This window comes from Grampus griseus (assembly GCF_964374135.1).
Source record: "Grampus griseus genome assembly, chromosome: 6".
Lineage (NCBI taxonomy): Eukaryota > Metazoa > Chordata > Mammalia > Artiodactyla > Delphinidae > Grampus > Grampus griseus.
The window spans coordinates 13923594-13951181 of NC_139000.1; the positions used below are offsets into that span (position 1 = coordinate 13923594).

General features: G+C 45.1%; 1 protein-coding gene across 4 annotated transcripts in view; it reads left to right on the forward strand.

Moving 5' to 3' along the window:
* The window catches only part of CDK5RAP2 (CDK5 regulatory subunit associated protein 2), a 181749-nt gene that overhangs the window by 68353 nt on the left and 85808 nt on the right, over positions 1-27588 (forward strand). For all 4 annotated transcript variants that reach the window (XM_082657379.1, XM_082657380.1, XM_082657382.1 and 1 more), the window contains 3 exons: positions 13608-13778; positions 17516-17656; positions 26195-26292. In XM_082657379.1, coding sequence (XP_082513505.1) covers positions 13608-13778; positions 17516-17656; positions 26195-26292 — 410 coding nt within the window. The remainder of the gene's footprint in view (positions 1-13607; positions 13779-17515; positions 17657-26194; positions 26293-27588) is intronic.

Genomic DNA, 27588 nt, shown 5'->3' on the forward strand with positions numbered 1-27588 from the left:
TGCAGGGAGGAGAGGAACAAGTCATAGTCTTTTTCTTCTCCTTTATAAGCACCGTTTATTAGACATTGGTTTAGCCTGTTCCCCAGACTGTCTCATAACACTCTCATCTGTTACGAGACCTGTCACCCACTACTCTGACAAGTGTGTGCTTCAGTACCTGGGCCCTTCGCTCTGTGGGGATGCATTTGCTGGCTACAGCCCAAAGATCTAATTAAAGTTGTACCCGTCACCCAGCTGGCCAATCCTGTGTGCTTTGACAGGAGCGGGTTTAATTTCAGGGTGGCTCAGCCTGAACCCCTCCGGTTCTCACGTGTGTTTATTGACGGGTCGCTCCAGATGGGGTTGCGAGAGCATTCAGGACATCTTTCGGTGAACCGTCATCAAAACCTGGCATTTGGAGACAGTGTCTGTAGGCTGTAGGCTAGTTGGTTTAGGGCTAAGACCACAGACCTGAGGTAGTGTGATTTTTACCAAGGGTCAGAGCTCCCCCTGCCCTTTTGCTTAAGGTCAGGTGTAAAGATTTTGAGTCGGTATCCTTGTAGAATGGGCAGTTTAAATGACCTGTGTGGGAGAAGTTTTGTCTTGGCAAATTCCAGTTTCTCGTAAGAGAGGCACAATGCAGAGACTTGGGAGTCAGACCAGATCTGAATCCTGGTTCCATCGCTTGCTAGCTGTGGGGCTGGGAACCAGCTACTTTGCCTCTGCAGACTGTGGTGTCCATTTCTTGTCAGAAAAACAGATATCAGTTGTGAGGATTCTATGAGATAAGGTATAGCACTTAGCGTTATATCCGGTGCATCATAAATGATCAGTAAATATTAGCTGTTTTGTTGATGGTGATGACGTCACTGCCTTGGGTGCTAGAAACTTAGCGATTTAGTGGGTATATTTGGGACAGGGGAAAACAGTGCCGGACTTAGGTTGGAATCTCAGCGTCAGCAGGTGCTTAACTCTGAGCTTCCAAGCCAGTTACTTAATTTTTCTAAACTAATGTTTACTCCCCTAAAATGGGGTTAATGATATCTAATTTAGGATTAAACAAATGGATAATAAAATTTAATGCAGGAGTAAATGGCTACTGTGGTTCCTGGCTCACAGAGGGCGATGCTTATTACATTAGATTCCTTCTTTTCCTTCCTCTTTTCCTGCTTTTAATGGTGTGGCAGGTGCTGTCTCAAGACTTGGGGTGACACAGCCCAGCCCGCTAGACTCTCTGACAGGCGCTGCTGACTCATAACTGTGTTCTGCCTTTTCACCAGTCCAGGCAACAAAGCTGTAAATTTCTTCGTTGATCAGCACTCACCTCTCCTCTGAAGAAAGTGCTCGTCTGTTCCTTTTCAACTGATTAATCCCTCTAGGAAGGGCGTCAGAACCCTTTTGAGTGACAGGCCCTGGGTGTGAGTGGCTCCTGCGTGGGCCTGCTGGGGAAGCTGGTTTAGAAGGCTGTTCCCATCACTTTTCACAGGGAATTGCTGTCTTGTCTCTGGGGTGCAAACAGAGAGGCTTTCCCTTATCTCTGGTTCTTCCTTCATCATTTCTGTGCTAGGCTCTGTCCTGGGCACTGAGAGTACAGGACTGAATCAAGTCAGACACAGTCTCTGAAGGAATCTAGTAGAGAAATATAAAAGAAATGCAGACAAGAGCTGACTAAAGTATAGCGTGATGAGGGCTGATGGAGGGATGGCCCAAGTGCTTTGGGAGCACAGAGAATGCAGCTGTGCTGAGAGAGGTGCCGGGGAGGGGGAGGGAGGCTTCACAGAAGAGGTGGGTTTGAGCTGAGACCTGAAGGCTAAGTAGCAGTTTGCCTGGGGGTGAGGGGGACAGGAGGTGGAAATGCATTCCTGGTAGAGGGAAGGCCTGTGCAAAGGCTGGGGCGTGAATGAGCCTGGCACAGGGGGAGCGGGGAGGGGGCTGGAGGAGAGGGCAGGTGGGGTTTTAGAGACGTGTGGTGCCTCGCCTGGCGCCTGACAGCTGGGCCTCGGCCCCCCTTGTCCGCTCGTTCTTCCCCAGCTTCCTGGTGGAGCCTACACGGAGCTCCCTGCTCAGAACTGCTCGCAGCCAGTACCACGCATGTTTGTTGGTCTCTTTGGCAAGGACTGTCTCATTTCAGTGGTTTCTGTTTATTTATTTTTTGAGCATATGAATTCTTTGTTCAAGTGAACTCTTCTGGAGAGAAAACATAGAAAAGTGGAGCTGCTCAGGGTGGGGTGGGGTGAGGTGGCAGGCCTGGGAGCCCCTCTCTCCCCACCTCGCCCCGCTCCTGCCTCAGCCCCCAGCAGCCACGAAGCTCCGTAGAGCGTGGCTGGAACGCCAGTATCTCCTACTAATTCTGGAGATTCTTACATCACTGAGTTCCTGTACCTCATTAAGATTTTGGAGAAGTTTCCTTTGTATATTTAAAGGTAACCACTGAGCACTTTGACAAGCTTTCTCACAGTGAAACCTGATAAGATGGAAATTTGATGGATGAGAACCTTCTCTTTCTCCATCTGGCTAGAGATAAAACAAACCAGCTGCCTGGAGAAGGAAGTGTGAGGGCCTGGCTTTTCATTTCTAACGTGATTCTAAGATTACAGGGATATTTTATTTTCATACAGCCCACTTAAAAAGAAAGAAAAAAAACTGCCCTGAGAGAGCTCTGATATGCAAAGGCAACGCTCAGCTCAGTGTTGGCCCAGAGTGTGCCTGGGAATCTTCAAGGAATATGGCCCATTTGGGTGGAAATTGAGGCAGCTCAGTTCATGGCATCATGCAGACTCGCTGGGGCCATTCTCACTTTAAAGCAGGATGGTGGTCTGGTGTAGGATAGGGGTCTTCAAACTTTTTCCCCTTGTCTCTTTGTTCAGAAGCAAGTAAACAAATGTACGTAAGGGAGCTCTGCAGATTCCTGCATTAAAACCAAATATAAATTTCCATGCTTTTCCCCAGCCAACCGACTCAGTTTCTGGAGGAAGGCCCGGGAACATGTAGTTAGATGATGCTGAGAGCCGGCCAGGCTTGGGCATTGCTAATCCGAGGGCTTCGCAAGTTCGGTTTGAAAAACCACTAGTTTAGTGAAAAGAACACAGATAGACCTGGTTTTAAATCCTGATTCCACCACTTTGTACTTTGGTTAAGTTGCTTGAGCTCTCTGAACCGCAGTTTCCTGATTGGTACAATGGGTGTAATCAGAACCTCTACTCTGTAGGGCTGCTGTGAGAGGTGGATGAGGTGTGATGGAGGTAAAGTGCCCAGCACTCTCCCAAGTGCTGTAGAGGTTTATAGAATAAAGTGGTGGGTAACATTTTGGGAGGGTGATTGCTGAGGGCCAGAGTAATCAGGGAGGGCTTTGTTCGAAGGGGTGGCCCTTGGATTGGCCCTTGTAGGATAAGCGTGCTGTCTCCAGGCAGAATTGGGGAGATTTTACTATTTTGTTTCCAGATGGAGGGGACGGGCTGGAGGCAGGTGGGGGCCTGGAGTGCTGGTGGAGCAGTTGGGTGAGATAAGGCTAGGTGGAAGGTAAGCTGGAGCTGCTGGAGGGAGCCCACCGGAGGGAGCCCAGAGTGACCGCTTGTTAGGAGGCTTCGTCCTGCTGTTAACTCAGAGTCCCTGAAGGGTTCTGGGCAGAGAGGTAATGATCAAAGGAAGGCATGTGGTTTGGTGGGTGAACGCAGTCAGGAGAGCACGTAGACAGCGGTTGCCGTTGACCAGATGGGAGCCACGTGCTGAAGAAGGCAGTGCGGTGGGCTGGAGGGAGGGAGGGGGTGCTTCTCTCTCTGCCCCCAGTGCTTCAGCTTCGCCCATCCTGCCTTCTGATGCCTCCTCCAGGGAGGAGGAGGGGCTGATCTGGTTAATCAGAGTCCAGGATATTCACTGGGCCGTCCTTGCTCCTGGGTTACTGTACCTTAAGAACACAGCTTCTGGATTCTTCCGCTTTCCTGCTGCAGACCTAGCCAGGCTTGGCCCTTGCTGGGCTGGCTGACGTCCTCATTTCCTCAGTCGTCTTCTTTTTCCACTTCTGCCTCTACTTGAGTAAGAGGACTCGGATGGCTCCCTTAAGCTGCATATCCCCTCCCTGTTCCCCCCACCCCTGCCCGCCCCCCCCCCGAAAAAAAATAAACAGCCCTCAATTTTATTAGAAAGCTCTACTGTGGTTATGAGATTGTCCAGACTTGTACTTTGCTTCTCAGTCTGCGATTGTTTCCTATGTTCAGTGCCTCTGAGAACTCTGGGGGTGTGGGGAGGGCAGTAGGAGTGGATGGCAGGGCAGGACTTGGGCACTTGTGGCCATGTAGGAGCAGCAGAACCTCACTCTTCATCTCTCACGGGCTCTGTGTGGAGGATGCGCTGGACCTTCAGGCCTGGGTCTCCTGTTGGATGAGGAGGTGTGTGTGAGAGGCAGGGAGAAGAGCTGAACCTTGGATGGCGATGCTGTGCCCAGACGAGGAAGCGTGGGAAGAGAGGTCGTTCTGGAGCGGGGGTTGGGGGCTGTAGGGAGAGGCGGAGGTGACACAGTATTGTTTCCTGGGCACCTGCTTCTGTGCCGGGCACCCATCTCTCAATTAACCCTCCAAGGATGCTAGGAATCTATGTTAGTATCTCCATTTACTGGAAAGGAAACAAAGATTTAAGTTATCTATCTCTGGCCGCACAGCTAGTTAGCAGTAGAGCCAGGATTCAAGGCTAGGTCTGCCTGTCTTCACAGCCCAGAAATATTGAAGGAGGTTTGGGGAAACCACCCAAGTTTATCAATTTTCATTTCTGATTGTTTTGCTCAGGCGAGACATGCCGTTTCCATACCTCCCCTAAACATTTATTATAACTCTGCTGGTGCCGAGCCCATGAGCCCATCAGCTGTCTCTGTGTTGCCATGGCAGCCACTCCTCCTCAAGGCCACCTTGGCACCCATTTCCCCCCTCCCTGCACTGGTCCTTTGACTTCAAGCCTTCTCCGACTGCTCTTCATGTGAGGTCCAAGATCCTTGGTCCTGCCTCGTTCATTAGCTGGTTTATTCCATCCATCCCAGGTCCTTGAGAAACTATAAAATTAGCTCCGGGGAGTGGACTGTTGACCAGTGGAAGCCCGTGTCGCAGGGTGGTTTTATACTTTCTTTGGTTTTACCAGTAGTGCAGCTGAGTGGGAAGAGTTCAGAATGTGAGGTCAAACTGACTTGGGTTTGAATTTCAGCACCAGAACTTTCTTGTTATAAAGCTTTGTGAAAATCTTTCAGTCTCTACAAGCCCTAGGTTCTTCTCTGTAAACACAGGACTAATAATACTTACTGTGTAGGCAGTTTTAAGGGTTAGAGATGTTTTATGTGAAAATACCTTGGCCTTGGTAAATAGTAGTTCTGTTACTAAGCTTATAAGAAGAGAAACAGTTTGTACCCTTTGGTGTCCTGACTTTCCTTGAACTCCTGATTTACGCTGAGAGCGCTCTACCCCCCAAAATGTACACATGAACAAATTTCCATGGACTCCCAGGGGCCGACCTGTTCAGTGGCCCTCAGGTTAAGAACCCCCCAATCTGGAGGAATGACAAAACTATACGTCCTTGGTGGGATCCTGGAGCAGGTTTGTTGTTTTCACGTTGTCAGCTCTATTAGGTTGAGGGACATATGGGGGAGAAAAGCAACAACATAGTGGCTTTTATCACGTAAAACATGTAAGAAGTTGTTAACCTAGGTTGCTGAATTAAAAAAAAAAAAAAAAAAGAACTGGAGAATGGAATAAATGATTGCCGAACACACGCACATAGACAAAAACTTGACCAGACATCAAAATACGGGTCTGATAGGTGTTTTATAAAGGAGGGAACTGAATCTGGGAAATGATGTTAAGTGGACCTGTAATTACTGTGCATATGAGCAGTGTATACTTTTTACTTAGCATAATACACACATATTTTAAAATTAAAAAGTAGACAGGATCTTTCTAGGATGGCAGGTGAATTTATTGTGAATTTAAAGATGTACCTAAGTGGCTTAACAAAAGATTTCATTGTCCCTTTCTCAGCAGTTTTCAGGGGGAGGTTTGTTTAAAAGCAAGTGTCAGGTGACCATCGAGTGGATTGGGATCATTGCATTAATGGCTGATAACGAAGAAATCCAAACCCTTGTCATTGTGTGGAAGCGAACTGAGAGGCTTGGAATCGGACAGGTGCTGTCCCTTAGTGACTGTGGTTTTGGGAGAATTACTTTACCTATCTGGACCTGTTTCCTCGTTCATAAAATGGGAGCAGTCCCATCTACCTCCTTCATTTATTCAGTCGTCCAACAGATATTTACTGAGTGCTGTTTTGGTTATCTGTTGCTACATAACAAATTACCCCTGAACTTGGTGTCTCAAAACATTACCATTTTATTATATCTCATGATTTTGTGGCTTAAGGGTTTGGGCAGGGCTCAGCTGGGTGATTTTCTGCTCTCCGTGGCCCAGGTCACTCATGGCATTCAGCTGGTGGATGGGCTGGTCTGGAGGATCCATAACTCTTCACTCACATGTCTGCTACCTTTTGGGGGATGGCTGGAAAGCTGACACAGCTGGGATTGTCAACTGGAGACCTGTGTGTGGCCTCTCCAGCATGGCAGCATTAGGGTAGTCGTGCTTTTTGGATGGTGACTCATAGTTCCAAGAGACACGAGTTGGAGGCTGCCAGTTTCTTAAAGCCTGGACCCAGAAACTGACTTAGTGTCACTTCTGCCATATTCTATTGGTCATGGTAGTCACCGCACTGCCCAGACTTAATAGGAGGGGACACAGACGCCACACCTTTCAATGGGAAGGTCAAAGAATTTATGGCTATCTTAAATCTGCCATGAGTGCCTACTATGTGCCAGGTACCATTCTAGGTGCTGGAGATAAAACAGTAAACAAAATACACAAAAATCCCTGCTTTCATGGTAGGGGAGACTACAACCAAAACATACACCTAATTAAACACCGTATTAGCAGATGCTATGAGGAAGAATAATGAAGGGAAGGGATATGGGGAGTGAGGTTGCGGTGGGACTTGTGATGGTTATTTTAGGTGGGCTGGGCTTGGGAAGACTGGACTGAGAAGGTGACATTTGAGCTCAGACTTGATGGAAGTGAGGGAGCAGCCTTGGGGAATTTTCCAGGCAGGGAGAGGAGCGAGTAGAAGAGCCTTGAGCTGGGAGTGTACGTGGTATGTAAGAGAGACGGCAAGAAAGCCGGGTTTGCCAGAGCGGAACGAGTGAGGGGAGAGCAGCAGAAGAGGTCAGCGAGGTAGTGGGGGTCCAGGTGGAGTAAAGCCTTGCAGGCCACGTGGGTTGTGAAGGTTACGTGGGTTAATGCGATTTGACATACCACAGCTTTCTTACCAGTGGAGCCCAGGCGTGGGCGGTCCCGGGTGTGGGCGGTCCCGGGGCGGCCCCAGGCTACTGCCCACCAGCCGTGGCTGCTCCTCTGCGCTTGGACCCCATCCTCGTTCGGACTAGGACAGCTCGCTAAGCGGTCAGGAAGGCAAGACGATCACGAAACGTTCATCATCTGCCCGTTCTCTGGTAGCATTAGTAAGACAGATGGACTTTGTCCTGGTGGCCTTTCTGATGTCGGGGGACTGTGAGAGAGTGTGCGAGTGTGTGTGTGTGCTTGTGTACGCTCACCGTGGGCGATTCTTGAGAGATCGGCTTTTCCTTAGAACCGTCCTCGAAACTACTTTCATGAATGGCTAAAGACAGTTTGCACAAGGGGAACTCTAGATAATCAGACATATCAAAGCTGATGGTGGGGGCCATTAGAGACATGCGCATTCAAACCCTTTGAAGGACCATCTGATACCAATTAAATTAGCAAAGATTTAAGAAAATAGTGCTGGTGAGATTGTGGTGAAACAGGAAACTTAGGCTTTGTTGGTGGCATTTCAGCCACTGTCTTTTGGGAAGAAAGTGAATTCTTTTGTAGAGAGAATCCTCGAACCATGCTTATTATTATTACTCTTTGGTCTAGTAATTCCACTCTTGGAGATTTAGCCTAAGAAAACAAACCAGAAGTTAGAAAAAACCTGTTTTATGCACAGAGCTGTTCTTTGCTCTATTCCCCGTAAGAGCAGACAGAGGCGGTGGGGAAATAGGAGAGGTAGGATACTCTCATTAAAATGGATAGATAGGAAGATTGTGCATCACCCGGTGACCTCACCTAGCCTTTCTCCTGGACTCAGAGGAGGAGAGCCAAGTCGTAAGCTCAGGCGCAGCAGCTCCGGGGACCTCCGTCTTTTGTACTTTTTTTTAAGTAATTATTTTCTGGACGTTATACTCTTAAACTTTTCTTTTTAACTTCTAAGATTTTTTCTTTATGTGTCATCATTGTTTAATTGGCGTGTGCTCTTTGTAGCTCATGGTGTAATGGAATAAAGTAACATTTTTGGGAAAAAATCCAAACCAAAGTTAAAATTGTATAAAAATTATGGCTGCAGATGGACAGGGGCTGACAGGAACGTCTGCAGTGGGAAAATGTCTTAATTTGTTGGCCCAACTGTATTGTGGGAGAGTGTTTTTATTCTTTAGCTTTAGAATTCTGTGACTGTTGCCTTATAATAAGATCTTCTTTCCTCCCCCTAGAATTGAATTTCTGTTTACATTTATAATTCACGATAGGTTCTTGGTCCCGTTGTTTTGGATTAAAGGCTTAGGACAATCTTATCATCATCTGTTTGCCCAAGAAAAAGAGTAACATTTAATCTTTGAAGTCGTTTCTCTCTTTTTAAAAAAATGTTACTTTAAAAACGTTTACTTTATCCCCCATTATGAATGTGGTCTATACTTAGTATAAAATGTTTTAAAAATTGAGAAAAAATAATTGAAAAGATCATCCATGGGCTTCCCTGGTGGCGCCGTGGTTGAGAGTCCGCCTGCCGATGCACGGGACGCGGGTTCGTGCCCCGGTCCGGGAGGATCCCACATGCCGCGGAGCAACTAGTCCCGTGAGCCATGGCCGCTGAGCCTGCGTGTCCGGAGCCTGTGCTCTGCAGCGGGAGAGGCCACAACAGTGAGAGGCCCGCGTACAGCAAAAAAAAAAAGGTCATCCATAATCATGTGTTTTGGTAATTTCTTTCAGGTTTTTAATCATTACTTTAAAAAAACTACTTACTAAAGAAAAACGCAAATGCACAGAAAAGGAGAGAGGATAGTACATTGACCCTCTGGTAATTGTCACCCAGCTCAGCACTCATAAACTCATAGCCAACCTTGTTTCATCTGTACCCTCCTCCCAACTCCCTCTCTTTCAACACTCAAGTATTTTAAGCAATTCCCAGGCATATTATTTTGTTGGTTTTTCAGTATGTTAAAAAATTTTTTTTTCCACTTCAGAAAGATTAATAATTTCTTAATATTACCAACTAGCCAATTAATGTTTAGATTTCCCTGTCTTATTTAAAAATTGTTGTAAAACAGTTTGTTCAAATCATGATCTGGACGTTGTACTGATTGATAAGTCTCTTTTTTTAAAAGTTTTACTTTTGAAATAATTTTAGACATAAAGATTCGAAATAATAACAGAGTTCCCATGTATCCTTCGTCCCGCTTCCCTAATGTTCACGTTTCACATAACTATGGAACACTCAACAGAATCAGGAGATTAACACTGATACAATATTGTTATCTGCAGACTGTATTTGAATTTTGCCAGTTCTCCCATTAATGCCCCTTTTCTGGTCCAGGATCCACATTGCCTTTAATTGTCATGTCTCCTTAGTTTTGTCTAATCTGGGACAGTTGCTCAAGTCATTGTCTTTTGTGACCTTGACTCCTTTGAAGAGTACTGATCAGTTATCTTGTTACTGTCCCTCAGTTTGGGCTTGTCTGATGTTTCTCTCATGATTAGATTGAGGTTATACATTTTTGGCAAGAATAGCATAGACGAGATATGTCATATCTGGAGGTGCATAATGTCAGTCCGTCTTATTTCTGGTGCAGTTAGTGTTGGTCACTTGGTTAAGGTGGGGGTCTGCTGGGTTTCTCCGCAGTAAAGTTACTATTTTCCATTTGTGATAAGTATTTTGGGGGAAATACTTTGACACTATGTAAATGTCTTGTTTCTCCTCATACTTATAAGCATCTTATTGATGACCCTTACCTACAACAGTCATTACTGTGGTGTTTGCTTAGTGGTGATTTTCCATCATTCCTTCTACACTTATTAGTTGTAATTCTACTGTAAGGAAGGACTGCCCCTTCTCCTGCAGTTATTTATTGTATAGTTGTTTATATCAGTATGGACTCATGGATATTTGTTCTATTCTGTAGGTTGTTAAGCCGTTACTATCGTGTTTTATTTTCTTGTTCAGATTGGCCCAGATATGGCCATTGGGAACTCCTTCAAATTGATTCCTGTGTCTTTAACATTTCTTGAGCACTTCCGTACTTGTTAGGGTCACAGGATGTCCTGGACTCTTCTTGGATTTTCCCTAACCCAATCCTGGAATCAACCATTTCTCTAAGGATCTCTGGTTTCTTTTATTGGAGAATGATATTTAGGAACCAAGATCTGAATGACAGGTATCCTCATTACTACTGGGGTGTCAGTACTTCTAGGCCTTGGCAGTAGACAGAGCTTGAAAATATGTTTGCATACATGCACATACACATCTGTATTTATTTCTGTGTCCATCTCTGTGTGTGAGCAAGAGTGCGTGTGTTTGTGTGTGCGTATTAAGAAAAGGAAGCTAGAATGAACTCAGAATGAATCAGTAGAATCAGTATGAATTTGTGAGTTCACACTAGCCTTCCCTAACTTTCTTAATTATTATTTAATCTACAGGTTGTCTCTCCTTTTTTTTCTTTGAAATTTATTTGTTGAATAAGTTGGGTCCTTTGTCCTTTATTGTTTTCCACATTCTGGATTTTGCTGATTGTATTTTTGTAATGTCATTCAACGTGTTTCTCTGCTGACTTTCATTTCTAGTAAATTGGTAGTTAGATAAGGTGCACGATCAAATTCAGGTTTAATTTTTTGGCAAGATCACACCATAGGTGGTCATTTGTACTTCCAGCAGGAGGTACACTGTATCTGCTAGTCCCTGTTTTTGTGATGTTACTAGCCGTGGATGATTGCTTGCAAAATGGTGATAATCTAATTTCATCATTCCTTCTTCTTTTATAGCTGTATACTTGTATGAAGAAAAATTTGTTTTTCATTATCTATTTAGTTACTCTGGGGTGTAGTTCATACAAGAAAGACAACGGAAGAATTCCCTAAAACCTTCTAAAGGTGACTGTATTAGTTTCCTATTGCTGCTGTAACAAATCACCACACCCTTGGCCGCTTCCCAACACACACCTACCCTGTGGTTCTGGAAGTCAGAAAGCTGAAATGGGTCTTACCATGGCAGGGCTGTGTTCCTTCTAAAGGCTCCAGGAGAAGATCCATTGCCTTGCTTTTTCCAGCTTCTAGAGGCTGTCTGCACATCTAGACCCGTGACTCCCATCTATCTTCAGAGCCAGCAATGGCTGGTGGAGTCTTTTTCGTGCTTCCCTCTTCCACTTTTAAGGATCTTTGATTATATCGGGCCCACCTGGATAATCTCTCTATTTTAAGGTCAGCTGATTAGCCACCTCCATTCCATCTTCAACTTTTATTACCCTGTAATTCAGCATAGTCGGAGATTCTGGGGGTTAGGATGTGAACATCTTTGGGGGGCCGTAATTCTGCCTATCACAGTGACCAAAAGGTTTTTTATTTTTTAATTATTATGAACTCATAGCTTTTTAACATTTTTGATGTATTTTAATTCATTGTCATCCTTGATATTCTAATTGTCCTATCTTTCGACAGTGAAAAAGCTTATTCGAGTTGATTCCTGAGTTCTCTGGACGTGAATGTGTAATCTTTGACAGCTTCCTTCCTTTCTGACATGATAAGATGTCTGAGCTCATACTATATATTCCTGCCCCAGGCCTGGAATCATCCCTTTCTATAAGGCAAACTCTGGTGTGATTTAGAATCACCTGGAGGGCTTATTAAAACACAGCTTGTTGGGCCCTCCCTCCCTCCCTTCAGAGTTTCTGATTTAATAGGTGTGGGTTAGGGCCCAGTGATTTGCATTTGGGGTTCCCAGGTGGTGCTGCTAACTCCGTTCTAGGGACTACACTTTGGGAACCACTGTTTTAAAGAACCCTGTTGGTTTTTTGTGGTGAGCAATGATATTTAGAGACTCCAGCCTGCATGCTAGGAAGGATACTGATTCTAGGCTTCTTCAGTGAAAGGAAAGAAATAAAATGTAAGTTCATATTCGTATTTCCAATTCAAATTGAGAATTACATGTTTTAACTTCTTTTATATTTGTATTTGTTTTCTCTGAGGCTTGGTTCTTATGATAGTGATAATTACTTATTTAATAAATATGTATACATCTGTGCACACAGTTTCAGAGTAACAATACGAATATTATTTCCTGCAACATGATTACTGAAAGCAGTTTACGATTTTCGCAGCAGTCCCTTTGACATTGGAGAAATATCCCACTAGGGGTGTACAAATTAGTCTGCTTTTACGTTACTGAGAGCATTCCTCTCTGGTTGGTTAACCAGTCGCCTTGATACACAGGTAAATTCTTTTTCTGTTTCTTTTGCTTTTAGTTTTAGGAGATTATTATTTTATTTTTAAAATAATTATCTAAACATTTAAACCACTTCACTGGCACATCTGTAAAATGAGTCTACTCTCTCCTGTACCTCGTTCTCTCCTTTTCCGTACAGGCAGCCATTATTTATGGTTAAATAAATGGCAGTATGCTAGACATACTTTTTTTTTCTCTTGGGGTCCACACCACTTTCCACCCCACATGCCCACCTGCGCAATATGTTTAGAAGATTACTTGAGGGCGGGATATTTGTAGAGTCCTCATTCCTTTTCCTTTATAGCTTCAGAGTGCTCCGCTGTGAGAATGCACCAGAGTTTGTTCCTCCGTGGGTGGACATCCGGGTTGTTTCCAGCCTTTTGCTGTTACGAATAGTGCTTCAATATTATAAATAGTACAGATTTTGAGGTAGTTAAAAATCACACTGTATACTGTTTGTTTTCTGTTTTTTTCCTTAACAATATAACATCAGCATTTTCCATGTTATTATAAATGTCATTTTTTAAGACAGTTTTTTTTCTGATTATGAAAGTAATACAGACTTAGAGATTTTAGAAACTCAGAAAAATGAAAATCAATGCAGAGTCACCCATAATCGCTCTACTTGGGGATACTGTCATTATTTTGGTGTGTTTCCCCATAGCCTTGACAATATTTTGTGTAAACGCTTAGAAAACAATCACATCATATTACATAGTATACTGCTTTGTTTTTACTCGTAATTGTGATTTTTTTATACCATATGCTTTTTTATAATTAATTCTCTGTTGCTAGATTTAGACATTTAGTTTCTTTCTGGTTTTTCAGTATTGTTAATAATTTTGTGATAAATGTCTGTGCATTGAAGCTTTCCCCAAATTTATTATTCTTAAAAGTTGGTTTTTATAAGACTTTAAATGAGAAGGAAGCTCACGTTTGTTAAATATATCTATTTAGCTTGCTCTCTTACAGCAGTAAGGTAAACAGGTGAAAGATTACCTTGAAACTTTTGTCAAGTAAATTCCATTTTTTCTTTTTTCTTCTGGTAGGACCTTAGAAATGAAGTTGAGAAATTACGCAGTGAAGTGAATGAAAGAGAGAAAGCAGTGGAGAATCGTTACAAGAGTCTTTTGAATGAAAGTAATAAAAAATTGCACAGTCAAGAGCAAGTGATCAGAAGTCTAACAGAAAGTGCCAGTCAGAAGGACTTGTTGCTTCAGGTACCACAACAGTTTTTCTTTTGTATTTAAATCTTTTGACTTCGGCATAGGTTTTTTTGTTTTGCTTTGTTTTTTAAACTTTTTGACAGGAATGCTTATAAGAAGGTAAGGCTGGGCAAAAAAAGACTGTGGTCTTCACTGTTATTTATTGGAGCGCTGTAGAGCTTTCTTTATGCCATTTGGACCTCAGCCACCAGGGAGGTAAGTTTGTAGAAATGAAAGCTTCGAGAAGAGAAGGGAGTTGTCCTGGGTCACGTGACTAGTAAACGGCAGGGCCCGATTCAGGCCCTGGCCTGCTTTGCTCTAGCGCCAGCCTTCTGCTGCGGTCCTGGCTTTCCTTTGTGCCATGCTGTCTCACTCCTCTGTATTTTTCTTCTATCTGTTCCTTTTTTGTCATGGACTACCCTTATCATTTGATGGTATATTGGATTTTTGATTCAGCTCAGAATTACGGGTAACCATGGTGGAGTGAACATGCGTGTTTAACACTGCTTCCTCCTGAAGCCTCATTAACATGACGGTGAAGGGGTGAAAAGGTATAAACGCACAGGACCAGGAGAATGGGAATGGTGGAAGGGCAGGTTGCTGTTTGAATGATAAGTGGTAACTACATAGGATTCAGCTTTCTCCCGTCTGCCTCATGTCTTGGGGATGAAAAGCCAACAAGAAGAAGCTGATTAATCCTACAGAACCCAGGAAGGCTCAGCGGGCAGTGGGGGTACCTGGTACCTTTGTCAGCAACAGAGGTTGCTGGAATGCTGGGCAGTTAGGTGGCCTTATTGTCACCAGCACTATATGGGAGGTTTACTCTGGGGGGACCTTAAACCAGAGAAGCTCTGGCCTGGGGCTCACCAGGTGCAGCTGAAAACAGGAGTGGATCCCTCAGTGAGAAGGAGTGGAAGTGTGCGTACCAGCATGGAGAGTCCTCTGTGGACCCAGAAGACCGAAAGATGCTGACTGACAGTAGGGGGTCCTTCAACCAAACAGCCGAGTCCCCGCCTGATCACCTCACAGTGAGGCTGCCGTTGAGGTACCTTTTCCACACTCACAGAGCTTCTGGACACGTCTACCCTTAAAGATACGTGGGTGGCCCGAGTTCCTCAAACAGGAGAAAAGCGTCTAAGAGGAAAGACAAAGACAGAACAAAGCTACGTAGAGGAAACAGAAACAGTGGAGGCGGAGAAGAAAACTAGACAGCTTTTCAAAAAACTCAGTACTGTAACATCTTCAGATAAGAAATGAGTTCGGGATCTGATAAAAAAGATATTTGGGAAAAAGAGGGATGACCTTATTGGAAATTGGAAGTATGATTACAGATATAAAGAGCCTAATAAAAGAGTTAGAAAAGTTGCACGAGTCAAGTACATCTTCCAGAAAATATAGTTAAACATAGAAACAAACAAAAAGGTGAGCAAATGAGAGAAGAAAGATAAGAAAATCAGAGGCTCGAGTCAAGGGCTCCAATATATGACGAACAAAAGTTCCAGAAAGATAGAAGAGGCAAAGCAGAGGGAAGGAAAAGTTCAAAGTAATAGGAGAAAACTTTTCAGAATGCAAGGGCAGATATCTCTACCTTGAAAGGGCCTGCTCTGTTTCTGGCACGGTGAATGAAGAAAGACATCTATCGCAATTTCACAATCCTGTGTCATTGTGAAATTTCAGAACACAGGGGCAGAGAGAGGATCTGAAAGGCTTCCAGAGAGAGGAAAATAATAGGTCCCATACAAAGGATCCAGACCCGAAATGACATCAGAATTCTCAGCAGCAACATTGAAAGCCAGGGGAGGGAGGGAGACGCAAGAGGGAAGAGATATGGGAACATATGCATATGTATAACTGATTCACTTTGTTATAAAGCAGAAACTAACACAGCATTGTAAAGCAATTATACCCCAATAAAGATGTTAAAAAAAAACATTGGAAGCCAGGAGACAGGAGAGCAGTGCTTTCAGGGTTTTGAGGAAAAGTGGTTTCCAATCCAGCATTCTGTAGTCAGCCAAGCTGGCAGCAAGAATGAGGGCAGAATAAAGGCAATTTCAGGTATTTGACGCCTAAACTCATCTGCCTCCATGTGCTCCTTGCAGGAAACTGCTGGAGGACGAGTCCGTACAAACGAGGAAGTAACACAGAATGGGATCCAGAAAGTAGGGAATTCACCTGGCATGTGGGGAAGGCAGATCCCAGCCACTTACGCAGAAGCCCAGATTTGAGCCGTTGAGGGAGGGCTTAGTTGGGATTTTTTCAAGAAACTGAAATAGAGCCCATCATTTACCTGATGTGTCTTGACTCCACGTAGAAGAATTTATAAGTTTGGAGATAAATTAACACTAAGTACATAATTCAGTTTTATGAACTAAGTAAACACAACAAAGCAGTTGCTAATTCCAAGAAAAGCAAGGAATTAAACATGAACGGAAATGTCGCCATGGAACACCATTTGGCTGGGCTGTGGACAGTATGTGCGTGGCCATAATCACGTAAATGCAGAATGTTGATTTAACCAAAATCGTGATGTAACTATTAGGAAAAGCGTTGGGGGGTGGATGATGTGAGAGCTGCATCCTTAAACTTCTATGACAGGAGCCAGTTAATAAAATCTAACCTTAGGAAATCAAGCCATGTGAGCATAGGAGCGCAGTGTAGAAACATGGAAGTAAATAACAGAAATCAGTAGAGTCAAAAGCGGTTTTTTTCTGCGAGTGGGACTCAGAGGTGAGAAGTGGCGAGCTAGGGGTGGCTGTTCCCTTCTAAGCCTTGTGGGCCCGTTTGTTAATGTGTATGTATAGTTGGACTTTTAAGAAATAAAAATGAAAATTGTAACTCAAGCACAACTGTATGATGGTAATTCTGAATTTCTGTTTTAGTTATTTGATTCCCTGTTACAGTTCAATGGGTTTTTACAAAAAATTGCTTCTACTTTCTTGTTTGTGTTCAGCTATTTTAGAAATGTTTGACATGATGAATTAATTCTGATGGGTGATTGGGAATGAGATGAGGTTCTCACCCTTAATTTCCCACAGAGAGTGGACGGACACTTAGTGCAGGAGTTACCAGGTTTTAAATTGTTAGGAATAGATTTCTGTGCTTGAATTTGGCCGAAAGACCAGAGAAGTGGTTTCCAGGCCTGCAGTATCGTTGGATGTGACCTCGTCTGAAGGAGCTGGTGAACTGGGCTGTATGGTGTCTCATCGTGAAGGAGGAGCTTTCACCTGTGACCAGACCCCCAAAGTAGTTGCAGTCTTGCCTTTTTCTTCCTGGAAGTCAAACCTCCTCGTAGATATGGACGGTTCAAGTTTTGTCCGATCTGTAATGTTTCAGGAGCGCCTAGACTTTGTTGGGTTTCGATACACAGTCCCTCTAATCACTGCACTAACCCTGTAGCATGGGAAACAGAAATCACACCCTGGCCAAGGAGGACCCAGGATTGGAGCCTGGGTCGTGGGACCAGAGCCTGGGCTTCGTCTTCTGTACCCGCTGGGAGGTGTCCCAGTGGTGGCGAGAGGGGAGGTTTGTAATGACTGCCACTGTCCTTGCCTGTGCCTTGCTGGCGTGCTGCGCTCCTGGTTGTAATAATGCACAAAGGGATTGCATTACCATTTGTAATTGCCTAATATGTGGGGATGGTGGCAATTGTTTAAATTGTGAAAAACAGTAAATCTTCCCTTAAAGAGTTTGGGACCATCGCTTAGTATTTTTTTCTTGATGACAACTTCCTTATGATTTGTTTTCTTCCTTAGAAATTCAGTGAAAAAGACTTGGAAGCAATACAGCAGAACCGTTATTTAATGACTGCGGGGGATCTCGATTTCAGGAGTGAAGACTTAATAACAGAAAAGTGCTCTTCTCAGTCACCAGGCAGCAAAAGCATCTTCTCCGAGGTAAGCCCGCCTGAAACTGGACATTCACATGCAAATTCATATCCTTTCCTGACACATATTTGATGACTCCTCTGACCTGAAGATCCTCCAAGGCCCTTGTGCTGGTAAATGAGCTTACAGCAGGTAGGAGGAGGGGTTCTCAGTCTTCCCTCCTTACAGATTAGTATCCTTCAGCTGAGTATTAGTATTTGCACTGCTCAGGAAACCGAGAAACTAGAGCTTGTTCAAAGATGAGCCTCATGTTTGCCCTCCTGGGGGCAACTCTCTCAAGAACTATGTAATCTCGAGGTAAGAACATTTTCCAGTTGAACATTTCCATGCACACCTACAAGGGCACAGCAGGCCCTTCGTGATCTGGCCCCAAGCTAGCTCTCCATTCTCCTTTTCTTTCATTCCCCATCATCTCTAACAGCACCTCACTTCCTGCAGATTCCCGAAAACTCCGTGTTTGTACCTCTCTGTGCCTTTGCACATGCTGTTCCATCTGCCTGGAATGCCTTCTTCTTCCTTGTTGACCTGGTGGCTCCTGCACACCCCTAGGGCTGCCGCTCTGGTGTCACCTCCTCTGGGCTCCTTGCCTGGCCTGCTGAACGCGACGTCTCCTTGTCCACCCCCTTGTGCGGCACTTTGCACATCCATCCACCGTAGCGCCTAGCCCTTGGGTTGACGTACGGAGCCGCCTTGGTGCTTCCCCTCCCTGGAGCCCTGCGCACCCCAGGAGGCACCTCAGGGGAAGGGAACTGGTGTTCGTGTCTGAATCCCAGTGCCTGGCTCAGTGGACGTTTGTTGATTGAATGACTGATGATATTGGTTTGTGGAGATGCGTCCAGATTGTTCTGATGTGCAGCTTGCCTGTACTACAGCTAGGCAGCCAGAGATGGGAAAGAAAGGCGTTCACTGTCAGCCAAGGTTTGTTGTTTTTTTTTAAGCCCGGCTTTAATTAAGTACATACGTTCAGAAAATAGGGAATTGTTATGCAAATTTTTCTCTGATGAATGACTCTGATCATGACTTGTGGTTTTTGTGAAGGATGATTCTCAAAATAATTAACAACCAGTGTAGCACGGGCACAGCCATCAGAACAGACTCAGGCGCTAGGGCTGGAGTGGGGTCCCGGAGGCCTCCTCTTGTGCCAGGCACCAACCCTGTAGTTCCTGGGTCTTGGAGAGGGGCTGGGGTGGTTGGGGTGCATGGATCAGGGGTTAGTTTACAACTGGTGTAGACGTGTTTCCATATTTTAGCACCAGTACCGGCCGTTGCACTGTGTATCCGCTCCGTATCAGCTCTGGTCCTGGAGCGCACCGCTGCCTGAGCGGTGGGGGTTCCTTCTTAACTCTGACCATTTGTGGATTTGCGTTTTGCCATCCCTCTTGAATAAGAATGTCAGCGAGAACTTGGCCATTGGGCTGGGCCGGAAGTCTGGAGGCCTGGATTCCTCTCTTGGTTCTGTCACTTCACTTGAGTGACCTTGGGCAAGTCCAGTAACTAAATCTCAGAGGGCTAATGTTTTGTGATTTAGTTGCTTTATTTTGTGAATAGTTCCTTTATTTTGACCAAATTTAGTTGGATATTAAGATGCACGTTAACCCATAATCAGACACAGTCTTGTTTAACTGTTTTTTAAAAATTGAAGTATAGTTAATTTACAATGTTGTGTTAGCTTTAGGTATACAGCGAAGTGATTCAGTTATACACGTGTGTGTTTGTGTGTGTGTGTGTACATATATTCTTTTTCAGATTCTTTTCCATTATAGGTTATTACAAGATACTGAATATAGTTCCCTGTGCTATATTGTAGGTCCTTGTTGTTTATTTTATATATAGTAGGGCGTATCTGTTCATCCCAGATTCTCAATTTATCCCCTCCCCCCTTCCCCTTTGGTAACCATAAGTTTGTTTTCTATGTCTGTGAGTCTCTTTATGTTTTGTAAATAAGTTCATTTGTATCGTATTGTTTTAGAGTCCACATATAAGTGGTATCATGTATTTGTCTTTCTCTTTCTGACTTGCTTCACTTAGTACGATCATCTCTGGGTCCATCCATGTTGCTGCAAGTGGCATTATTTCATTCTTTTTTTATGGCTGAGTAACATTCCATTACATCTTCTTTATCCATTTAGCTGTCGATGGACATTTAGGTTGCTTCCATGTCTTGGCTATCGTGAATACTGCTGCTGTGAACATTGGGGTGCATGTGCCTTTTTGAATTAGAGTTTTCTCCAGATATATGCCCAGGAGTGGGATTGTAGGATCATATGGTAGCCCTCTGTTTAGCTTTTTAAGGAACCTCCATACTGTTTTCCATAGTGGCTGCACCCATTTACATTCCTACCAACAGTGCAGGAGGGTTCCTTTTCTCCACACCCCCTCCAGCCTTTATTATGTGTAGACTTTCTGGTGGTGGCCATTCTGCCCGCTGTGAGGTGGTACCTCATTGTGGTTTGGATTTGCATTTTCTCTAATGATTAGCGATGTTGAGCATCTTTTCACGAGGCACAGTCTGTTTTGAAACAAGATGGAAGCCCATCAGGTTTTTTAGATGGACAAATAATTACTAATTTGAATACATTTAGTTAAACTTCACTATTTTGAATCATGTTTTAGATATGTAAAAAGTGTCTAAATGTTGAACAGAATGTTTCTAAATTTACTAACAGAGTATTTTAATATTTCATGTCACTAGTTTGATCATCTGTACCGCATTGTTTTTTAGTTTTTTGTGCTGGCCGCTGTCTGTACTTCTTAGAAACACAAGTATAAAGTCATCCCATGGGCATTGCAGTCATATTTTAGATCCTGGTGATGCTTAAATGACTGTACAAAATACCTACATATTTTAGCAAAGGTTTTAATTCTGTTCTGCAAGAGTAATTGCAAATCGAGGATAAAAGGTTATAAATGATCATTTAGGAATTGAAAATTTCTAGGTGTCAGTTTAAGAAACCCCAGCTGTTGCAGCCTACGGTATTTTCCCCCCAAGAAAGGTATGCTTTTCAGGTTGTAGTTCTTTCTTTGTAGGAAACACGGATTTATTCTGCTCTGCCCTTGGCCATTTTGTGTTGATTTTGGGTTTATCCTCTGCCCATTTCTATGAAGAACTTGAGGCTGTGATGATGTCTCCGTTGGCTCTGGGCAGTCTGTTTTCCTTCTAATCATGTGTGATCCTGAGAATTAATGCTAGATGACCAGGGAATTGAAGAACAGAGAGTAAAACACACTGACCATATTTAACTTGCTGCAGCCAGAGACTTATAGTTTGGCTATTGACATGGTTGGGACATTGCAGCTGAATTTCCTGAGTATTAAAATAAATGTCTTTGTTGCAGAGCTGCGATATAGCTACTGAAATAGACACCATCTGTCAGGCCACTAAATTGCCCTGATTACCAAGAAGTGAGCCATTAAGGTCTCTCTTTACATATCTGCTGCCTCTTCAGATTGTGGTCTGCCCATTACATACGTTTCCTTCAAGTCATTGAGGAAACTATGGTGGAGTAGAAAATGCCTCGGCTTTGGTGTCAGAATGTCCGTTCAGCCGCTTATTAGCTCTGTGATCTTGGGCAAGTCACCTCCTCTCACTGAAACTCACCTTCCTAATCTGTAAATGGGGAGTTACATGCCTACCTCCTGAGAGGATTAAAAATAATGTGACTGTATTTGTTAAGGTTCTTTTGATTGCAAGCTGTAGGATCCAACGCTGAGGAGTCTGAGCAAAACAACAATGAAAGGGAGTATTTACCGGGAACATACCGGAGAGTCTCACAGATGCCAAGGGTCGTAGACTCTGGGGCTCTGTCTTGTTTGGAGAGGCAAGGTGGAGGGCGGGGGTGGAGAGTGGGGATGGCGGGCAGAGGGTAGGGGACAGGGGGGTTGGTTGCTGCTGCTGAGCAGGGGCCCCCTCTGGGCCACTTGGCCCTCTGCCTCTGTGCCGAGGAGACCCACTGGTTTGCCAGCTCTGCCGAGGGAGCCAAGTGACGTCATTCTAATGGGGCATGATTCAGCGCAGGGGAGCAGGTGATTGATGCAATGGGACCCAAATGGCTCTGAAGAGTTCATTTATTTAACATGGGTGAGCAATTTGCTTCTAGGAAGACGTTGACTCACTCTGACTTCCATTATGCAAAATAGCCACAGGAATCTCTGCTCTGAAGAGTCACATTGGTCCCTGTGTTCCCCTCTTACCTTTTTAATCATCATTTCAGCGAGCATCTGTGGCAAGCACTGTGCCTGGATCGGGGTGCTGCTGCCCGCAAGGGGTCCCCAGGCCTGTGAACATGTGGTTGGTACACGAGCTCCGGGTGAAGGTGAACCAGGGTGCCGTGGGGCTGGAGGAGGGTCTCTGTAAGGGACCATGGAGGGTGTCAGTGGAGAGGGCTCGACTGATGAAGCGTGGTCTGTGAGGAGGAGGGAGTTTCCTGGTTCCACGGAGATGGAAGGGCAGGAGAGCAAGCACCGGTGTGGCCGGCTGGCAGGTGGAGGGTGGGGGCTGAGGTGAGCAGTGACCTGGAAAACCTGGTGAAGGTTTGGAATGGCTGCCTGAAAGGAGGGGAGGGGAACCAAGCTGGGCACCCAGGCCCTGCACCGCAGTGGGCAGTCCTCTAGGGCTTCCAGCCAGGCCCACGGTGATCCAGTTAAGATACAGGGTCGCGGGCTTCCCTGGTGGCGCAGTGGTTGAGAGTCCGCCTGCCGATGCAGGGGACACGGGTTCGTGCCCCGGTCTGGGAAGATCCCACATGCCACAGAGCAGCTGGGCCCGTGAGCCATGGCCGCTGAGCCTGCGTGTCCAGAGCCTGTGCTCCGCAACGGGAGAGGCCACAACAGTGAGAGGCCCAGCATACCGCAAAAAAATAAAAAAAATAAAAAATATATATATATACATATATATGTGTGTATATATATATATATATATTTTTTTTTTTATACAGGGTTGGGATTCTTTCACTGGATATGTACATCCCACAGCTGAGTCTCCCACATCCACCTGAGGTCCACATTTATTCATGTTTTTTCCTAGTCCTTCTTGGTTGGTTACTTATCTAAGCACAAATTCTGACTGCCACTTATTAGCTGAATGGACTAAAACACATGACCTGTCCTCTCGGAGAATCAGTTTATTCATCTGAAAAGTGGGAAGATTAATATACCTCCTTGGTCGTTATTGTGATTAGAGATGACCTATGTAAAGGACCTGGCCTAGCATTGGAGCGTAGGAATGGTAGTTATGGTTGACACTCCTTAAGTGTTTACTCTGCGCCAGGCATCCATGTGAGAATTTTGTATAGATTAGCTCAGTTAATCTGTTTCACAACCCTATGAGATATGTAGAATTATTACCTCTACTTACAGGTGAGGCTGTTGAAGCACAGAGAGATTGAGTAACTTGTTCAAGGTCACACAGCTAATAAGGTCACACGCTCTTAACAGTCCCTGCCCTTGGTGGTAGATGCTCAAGAAGCAGTAGGTTTTTCTTATTTTCGTCGTCACTGTTGCCTGGCCTTTATGTGGCTGACAGCGACTGTGTCACCTTTGTCAAACTCCCAGTGCTTTGCATCCATCATGGGTCATTCACGGGTGGACCAAAGAGCACAGGCCCTGGAGCCTGGCTGCCTGGGTCCACACCCTGCCTCACCACCCTGACTCCGTGCCTCGGTTCCCTCATCACCAAAATGGGGAGAGTGGTAATGCTTGAGCTCACTGGCTTGTGAGGATTAAGTGAGAAAATGCTGGAGAGCACTTTGTACCACGGCTGACATCCTGAGGACATGGTAGCCTCTTCGTCTTGATCCCCGGGTGAGTTCCTTCCAGGCGCTCCCCTGGGGCCCTCTGTCTACGTGCGGTGCGTACGGGTGGGAGCTGACACTGGTGACTGTGTACAGAAGGCAGGTGGGAGCTCCTTGTGCCAGTGTCATGTGGCACGATTTACAAAAGGGCCTGACATTTCTAGCAGTGTGGGTGGCCAGCTTCTCATGACCAAGCTGGTGGGTTAGCATTTAAAACCCTCAGTTGGCAGATGCTGCCTTTGCCTCGTTTCGTTCAGGGCTAGAACCACAGCAGCGTTCTCCTGGGTCAGGGGCTGCTAACCTTTTTGCCATCTGCATCCCTTGGGTAGCGTGCTGGAGCCAAGGACCTCTTCCCTGGAAAAGTATTTAAATGCACAAAATATGTGCACAGGATTATAAAGGAAACCAATTATTTTGAAATTTGGTTATCAAAATATAAAAAAAAATCAGCTGTAGAAATGGTGCTTCTTTATTAATGTGTTAAATAACAAGACCTAGTGGTGAACAGAGTGGCTGCTGCAGTTTTGAGGTAGTGATGAGAATAAATATTTTGAGGTACTTGCAACATATACAAAGTAACTATTTCTTTTGATGACAAAATCTCAGGAAAACACCGAGTACTACTATGGTTTGTAGCAGTAACAGTGTTCCTTCAACCCCTAAATGAAGGAAACGCTCAATTTCAGTTAGAGGTTAGCGGCAATAAAGATGTACCTTTTTCCCCTCGTTCATGTTTGAGTTTTCATTAGGGTTGGAAGCCCTATCCTGGGTCATTATCTGAACTTTAGGCGACAGGCTGAGTCCACAAGACACAAGGGCTGCTTGCAGCCCCTCTCTCTCCACTGACCCAGTGTCTCCCTAGCATTAAGGAGCTTCTGGTCTGCGCCAGGCGCTGTGCCAGGTGTCCTGCACGCTTTACTTCTTTATTTTAACATTTTCTTCTTATTTTGAGATAATATCAGATTTATAGGCAAGTTACAAGAGTAAAGGGTTTTGCTTGTCCTGAGCCATCTGAGAGTAAGTTGCCTGTGTGAAGCCCTGTCGGTTCTGAATACTTGAGTGTGTACTTCGTGTCAGCAGGGACCTTTTCCTGTATGACACAGCACAGCCGTCACAGCCAGCGACTGAGCAGAGACCCTCAGACTACCATCGAACCCTCAGGCTCATTCGTGTCTCACCAGCTGTCCCGTAAAGCCCTTTGTAGTGGAAGGAGCCAGTTCAGGATCTTGTGTTGCATTTAGTAGACTTTAGTCTGTTGACTTTCACGGCCCTGAGACTTTTGAAGCGTCCAGGCCAGTTCTGCCGTGGAGTGTCCTTTCGTTGGGTCTGTCTGATGTTTCTTGGTGCCTGGCTTCAGGTGAGGCATCCTTGGCAGGAGTGTCACAGGACCAGCGCTGTGTCCTCAGTGTGTCCTGTCCGACAGTACACGGCTTAGCTTTGTTACCTAAGCATTACCGGCCATGCTGACTTGGGTTAACTCTGTGAAGGTGGTGTCTGCGTGGTGTCTCGACTATGCAGTTACTCTTTTTTCCTTTGTAATTAGTAAGTATTTGAGGGGAGGTATTTTGAGTCTATGTAAATATGCTGATCTTCTTCAAACTTTCACCCGTTAGTTTTAGCCTCCTTTTATGTTTTGTGGCTGAATAATTTCTTACCATGATGGTTAGCAAATGGCGATTCTTCTAATTCCATTATTCCTTCTACATTTATTAGCTGTTCTGTAAAGAAAAGCCCGTTCTTCTTCCCATGTACTCATTTACTCATGTCCGTGTGGATGTGAGTTTCTGTTTCACTCAGTGGGGTATAATGTGTTACTATCATTGTTTTGATGCTCAGTTGTCCCAGGCTTGGCCTTTTCAAACTGGCGCCTGTATCCTTTTGACAGTGCTCCATTATTTAAACACTTCCTTATTTTCTGGTGTGACAGAATGCTGTAGGCGTGGATTGCTTTGGAATTTCATTGCATCAGTACTGGAATTGGCCATTTCCCCTGGGATCCTTGATTCCTTCCAGCACACAATTGAACTTGTATCTGCTCTGTAACTCCATAAGGTGGTGGCGGCTGTTGTCCAGCATTTTACAGGTGGCTCTAGTAAGTAACTTCCTGAGGTCCCAGAACCAGGAAGTGACAGAGCCGAAATTTGAACTCTAAAAAAATTTTCACATTTGTGAAATTCACAAAATTACATCCTCACTTCATCGATGAGGAGCCTGAACCTCACAGAGGTTTGTTAAGCTGGTTGGCTGAGGTCACATAGCTAGTAAGTGGCAGAGTCCCCCTCAGATCTCTTTATCATCAGTCTGTTCATGGTGCCTTGAAAGCGTGGCTCACCTGACCCCTACTATTTTAATGTAAGTCCCTTGTCCCTAAAACTTGTCAGGTTTTGGTTGATGAATTTCTTTTCTTTGTAGCAAGAACAAGCGTGGAAGGGCATTCTTTGTAGTTTTGTGAAAACAATGACCAGCAGCTCTGAGCTGGGTTGGGGCGGGGGGGAGGGCAGAGGAAGTTTCACGAAGGGCAGTTGGGTGTTGTCGGGAGCACAGCGCTCAGCTTTCTTCCTCCGTGAGTGATGTGCGGTCATTCCCCACTCCCCCTGCAGGTGGTGCCCTCTGACTGCAGCCTGATCCGGAGGCTGGCACAGGGGTTCACCTTTGTTTGGATTTATAAACCAGAACTATCCACATGTGTTTGCATAATGTAAGGATGTGCGCTTTCAAAATTCTTCTCTTAATGACAGATGCCCATTGTCGTTTTCAGGAAAAACAACAATTAGGCTATGAAGAGCTGATTCAGGTCTTAAAGAAAGAGCAGGACATCTATACACATCTGGTGAAATCTCTGCAGGACTCAGACAGGTAAGGGTTTCTGTTTGGACATCACGGGCATGCGTAACACACATATTCTGAATAAATGCTGGTAGTTTCGGAGGCAGTGAAGCCTTCCCACTTTGCTTAGGAAGCTTAAAGTGCTTGGATGGTGATTGCCTTATTTAAATCAGATATACCTATTTCCTAGCAGGAATTGTCTGATTTTTTTGGCAGCAAATGTAGGATAAAAATATCATTAATACTAATTACTCAGGTTTTTATAATACTTTATTATGGATTTAGAAAGCGCCTCCACGTGTGTTATCTCTTATAATCCTCACTGCTGTTCTGTGAGGTAAGTAATATCATTATCCCTACTTTCCATAAGTGACTCGGAGTGACTGGTGTCTTCACAGAATTGCCGAGGTGATTTGGTGCAATGAGATGTGGGGAGGAGAGCTGATTATAGGCTAGTGGTCTTGCCACTGCCCTGCCTGTGTCCACGGGCAAGTGACACATCTGGGCCTCTCTTGGCCCAGCACTGGGTTGGCCTCAGTGATTTCTCCCATGGAGGAGTCACCTCTCTGCACACTGGGATGGTTACGGGTGGAAGGATATGATGTCTGGGGTTCATTTCCACACTGCACAGCAGCGCAGGGAGCAGGCGGGGACACCGATGGAACGAGATTGGCCACGGCTCCCTGGTTGTTGGGACAGGGGTGTGGGCAGGTGTGTGTGTGTGGGGCTCATTATACTGACTTGTCTTCATGTGCTAATGTCTAAAATTTTCCATGATAAAAAGTGAAGGAAACCCAGCCCTCACTGCTGCCTCTCTTCTGCCCTTCACTCCAACGCTAATGGGGTCCTCACTGTTCCGGGGCGGGGTGTCTCCTGTCTCTGCTTTCAGCAGCTATCTGCACCCTGCTCTGCGTCCCCCTCATCCTTGAGGGTTTGCCTCAGGGGTTCCCCTTGTCAGGAGGCCCGCTCGGTTCCTCTGCCCTCACAGCTGCCCTCACCTCCCTTTGTTACTTGGCTGCTGTGGCCTGCGTCTCGGCCTAGAAGGTGAGCACCCCCAGGGCAGGGGTTCTGTCTTGCTGTCTGCATTTCCCAGTGCCTGTCACGGGGGCTGGTATGGAGTAGGCACTTGGGAAGTGTTCGCGGATGAACCCCCTCCCAATTCTTCTAAGTTATGAGTTTTCAGGATTTTTAATCTGAAGCGAGTTTAAGGAAAATGAAAACATGCTGATGAAATTCTCTGAAAGTGAGCTTTTTCGAGAAGCCTCAGCTGCTCGTCATTTTCACTTGGGGGAGGGGTTGAGTAGTGCTGCGAACCTCAGAGGGGGA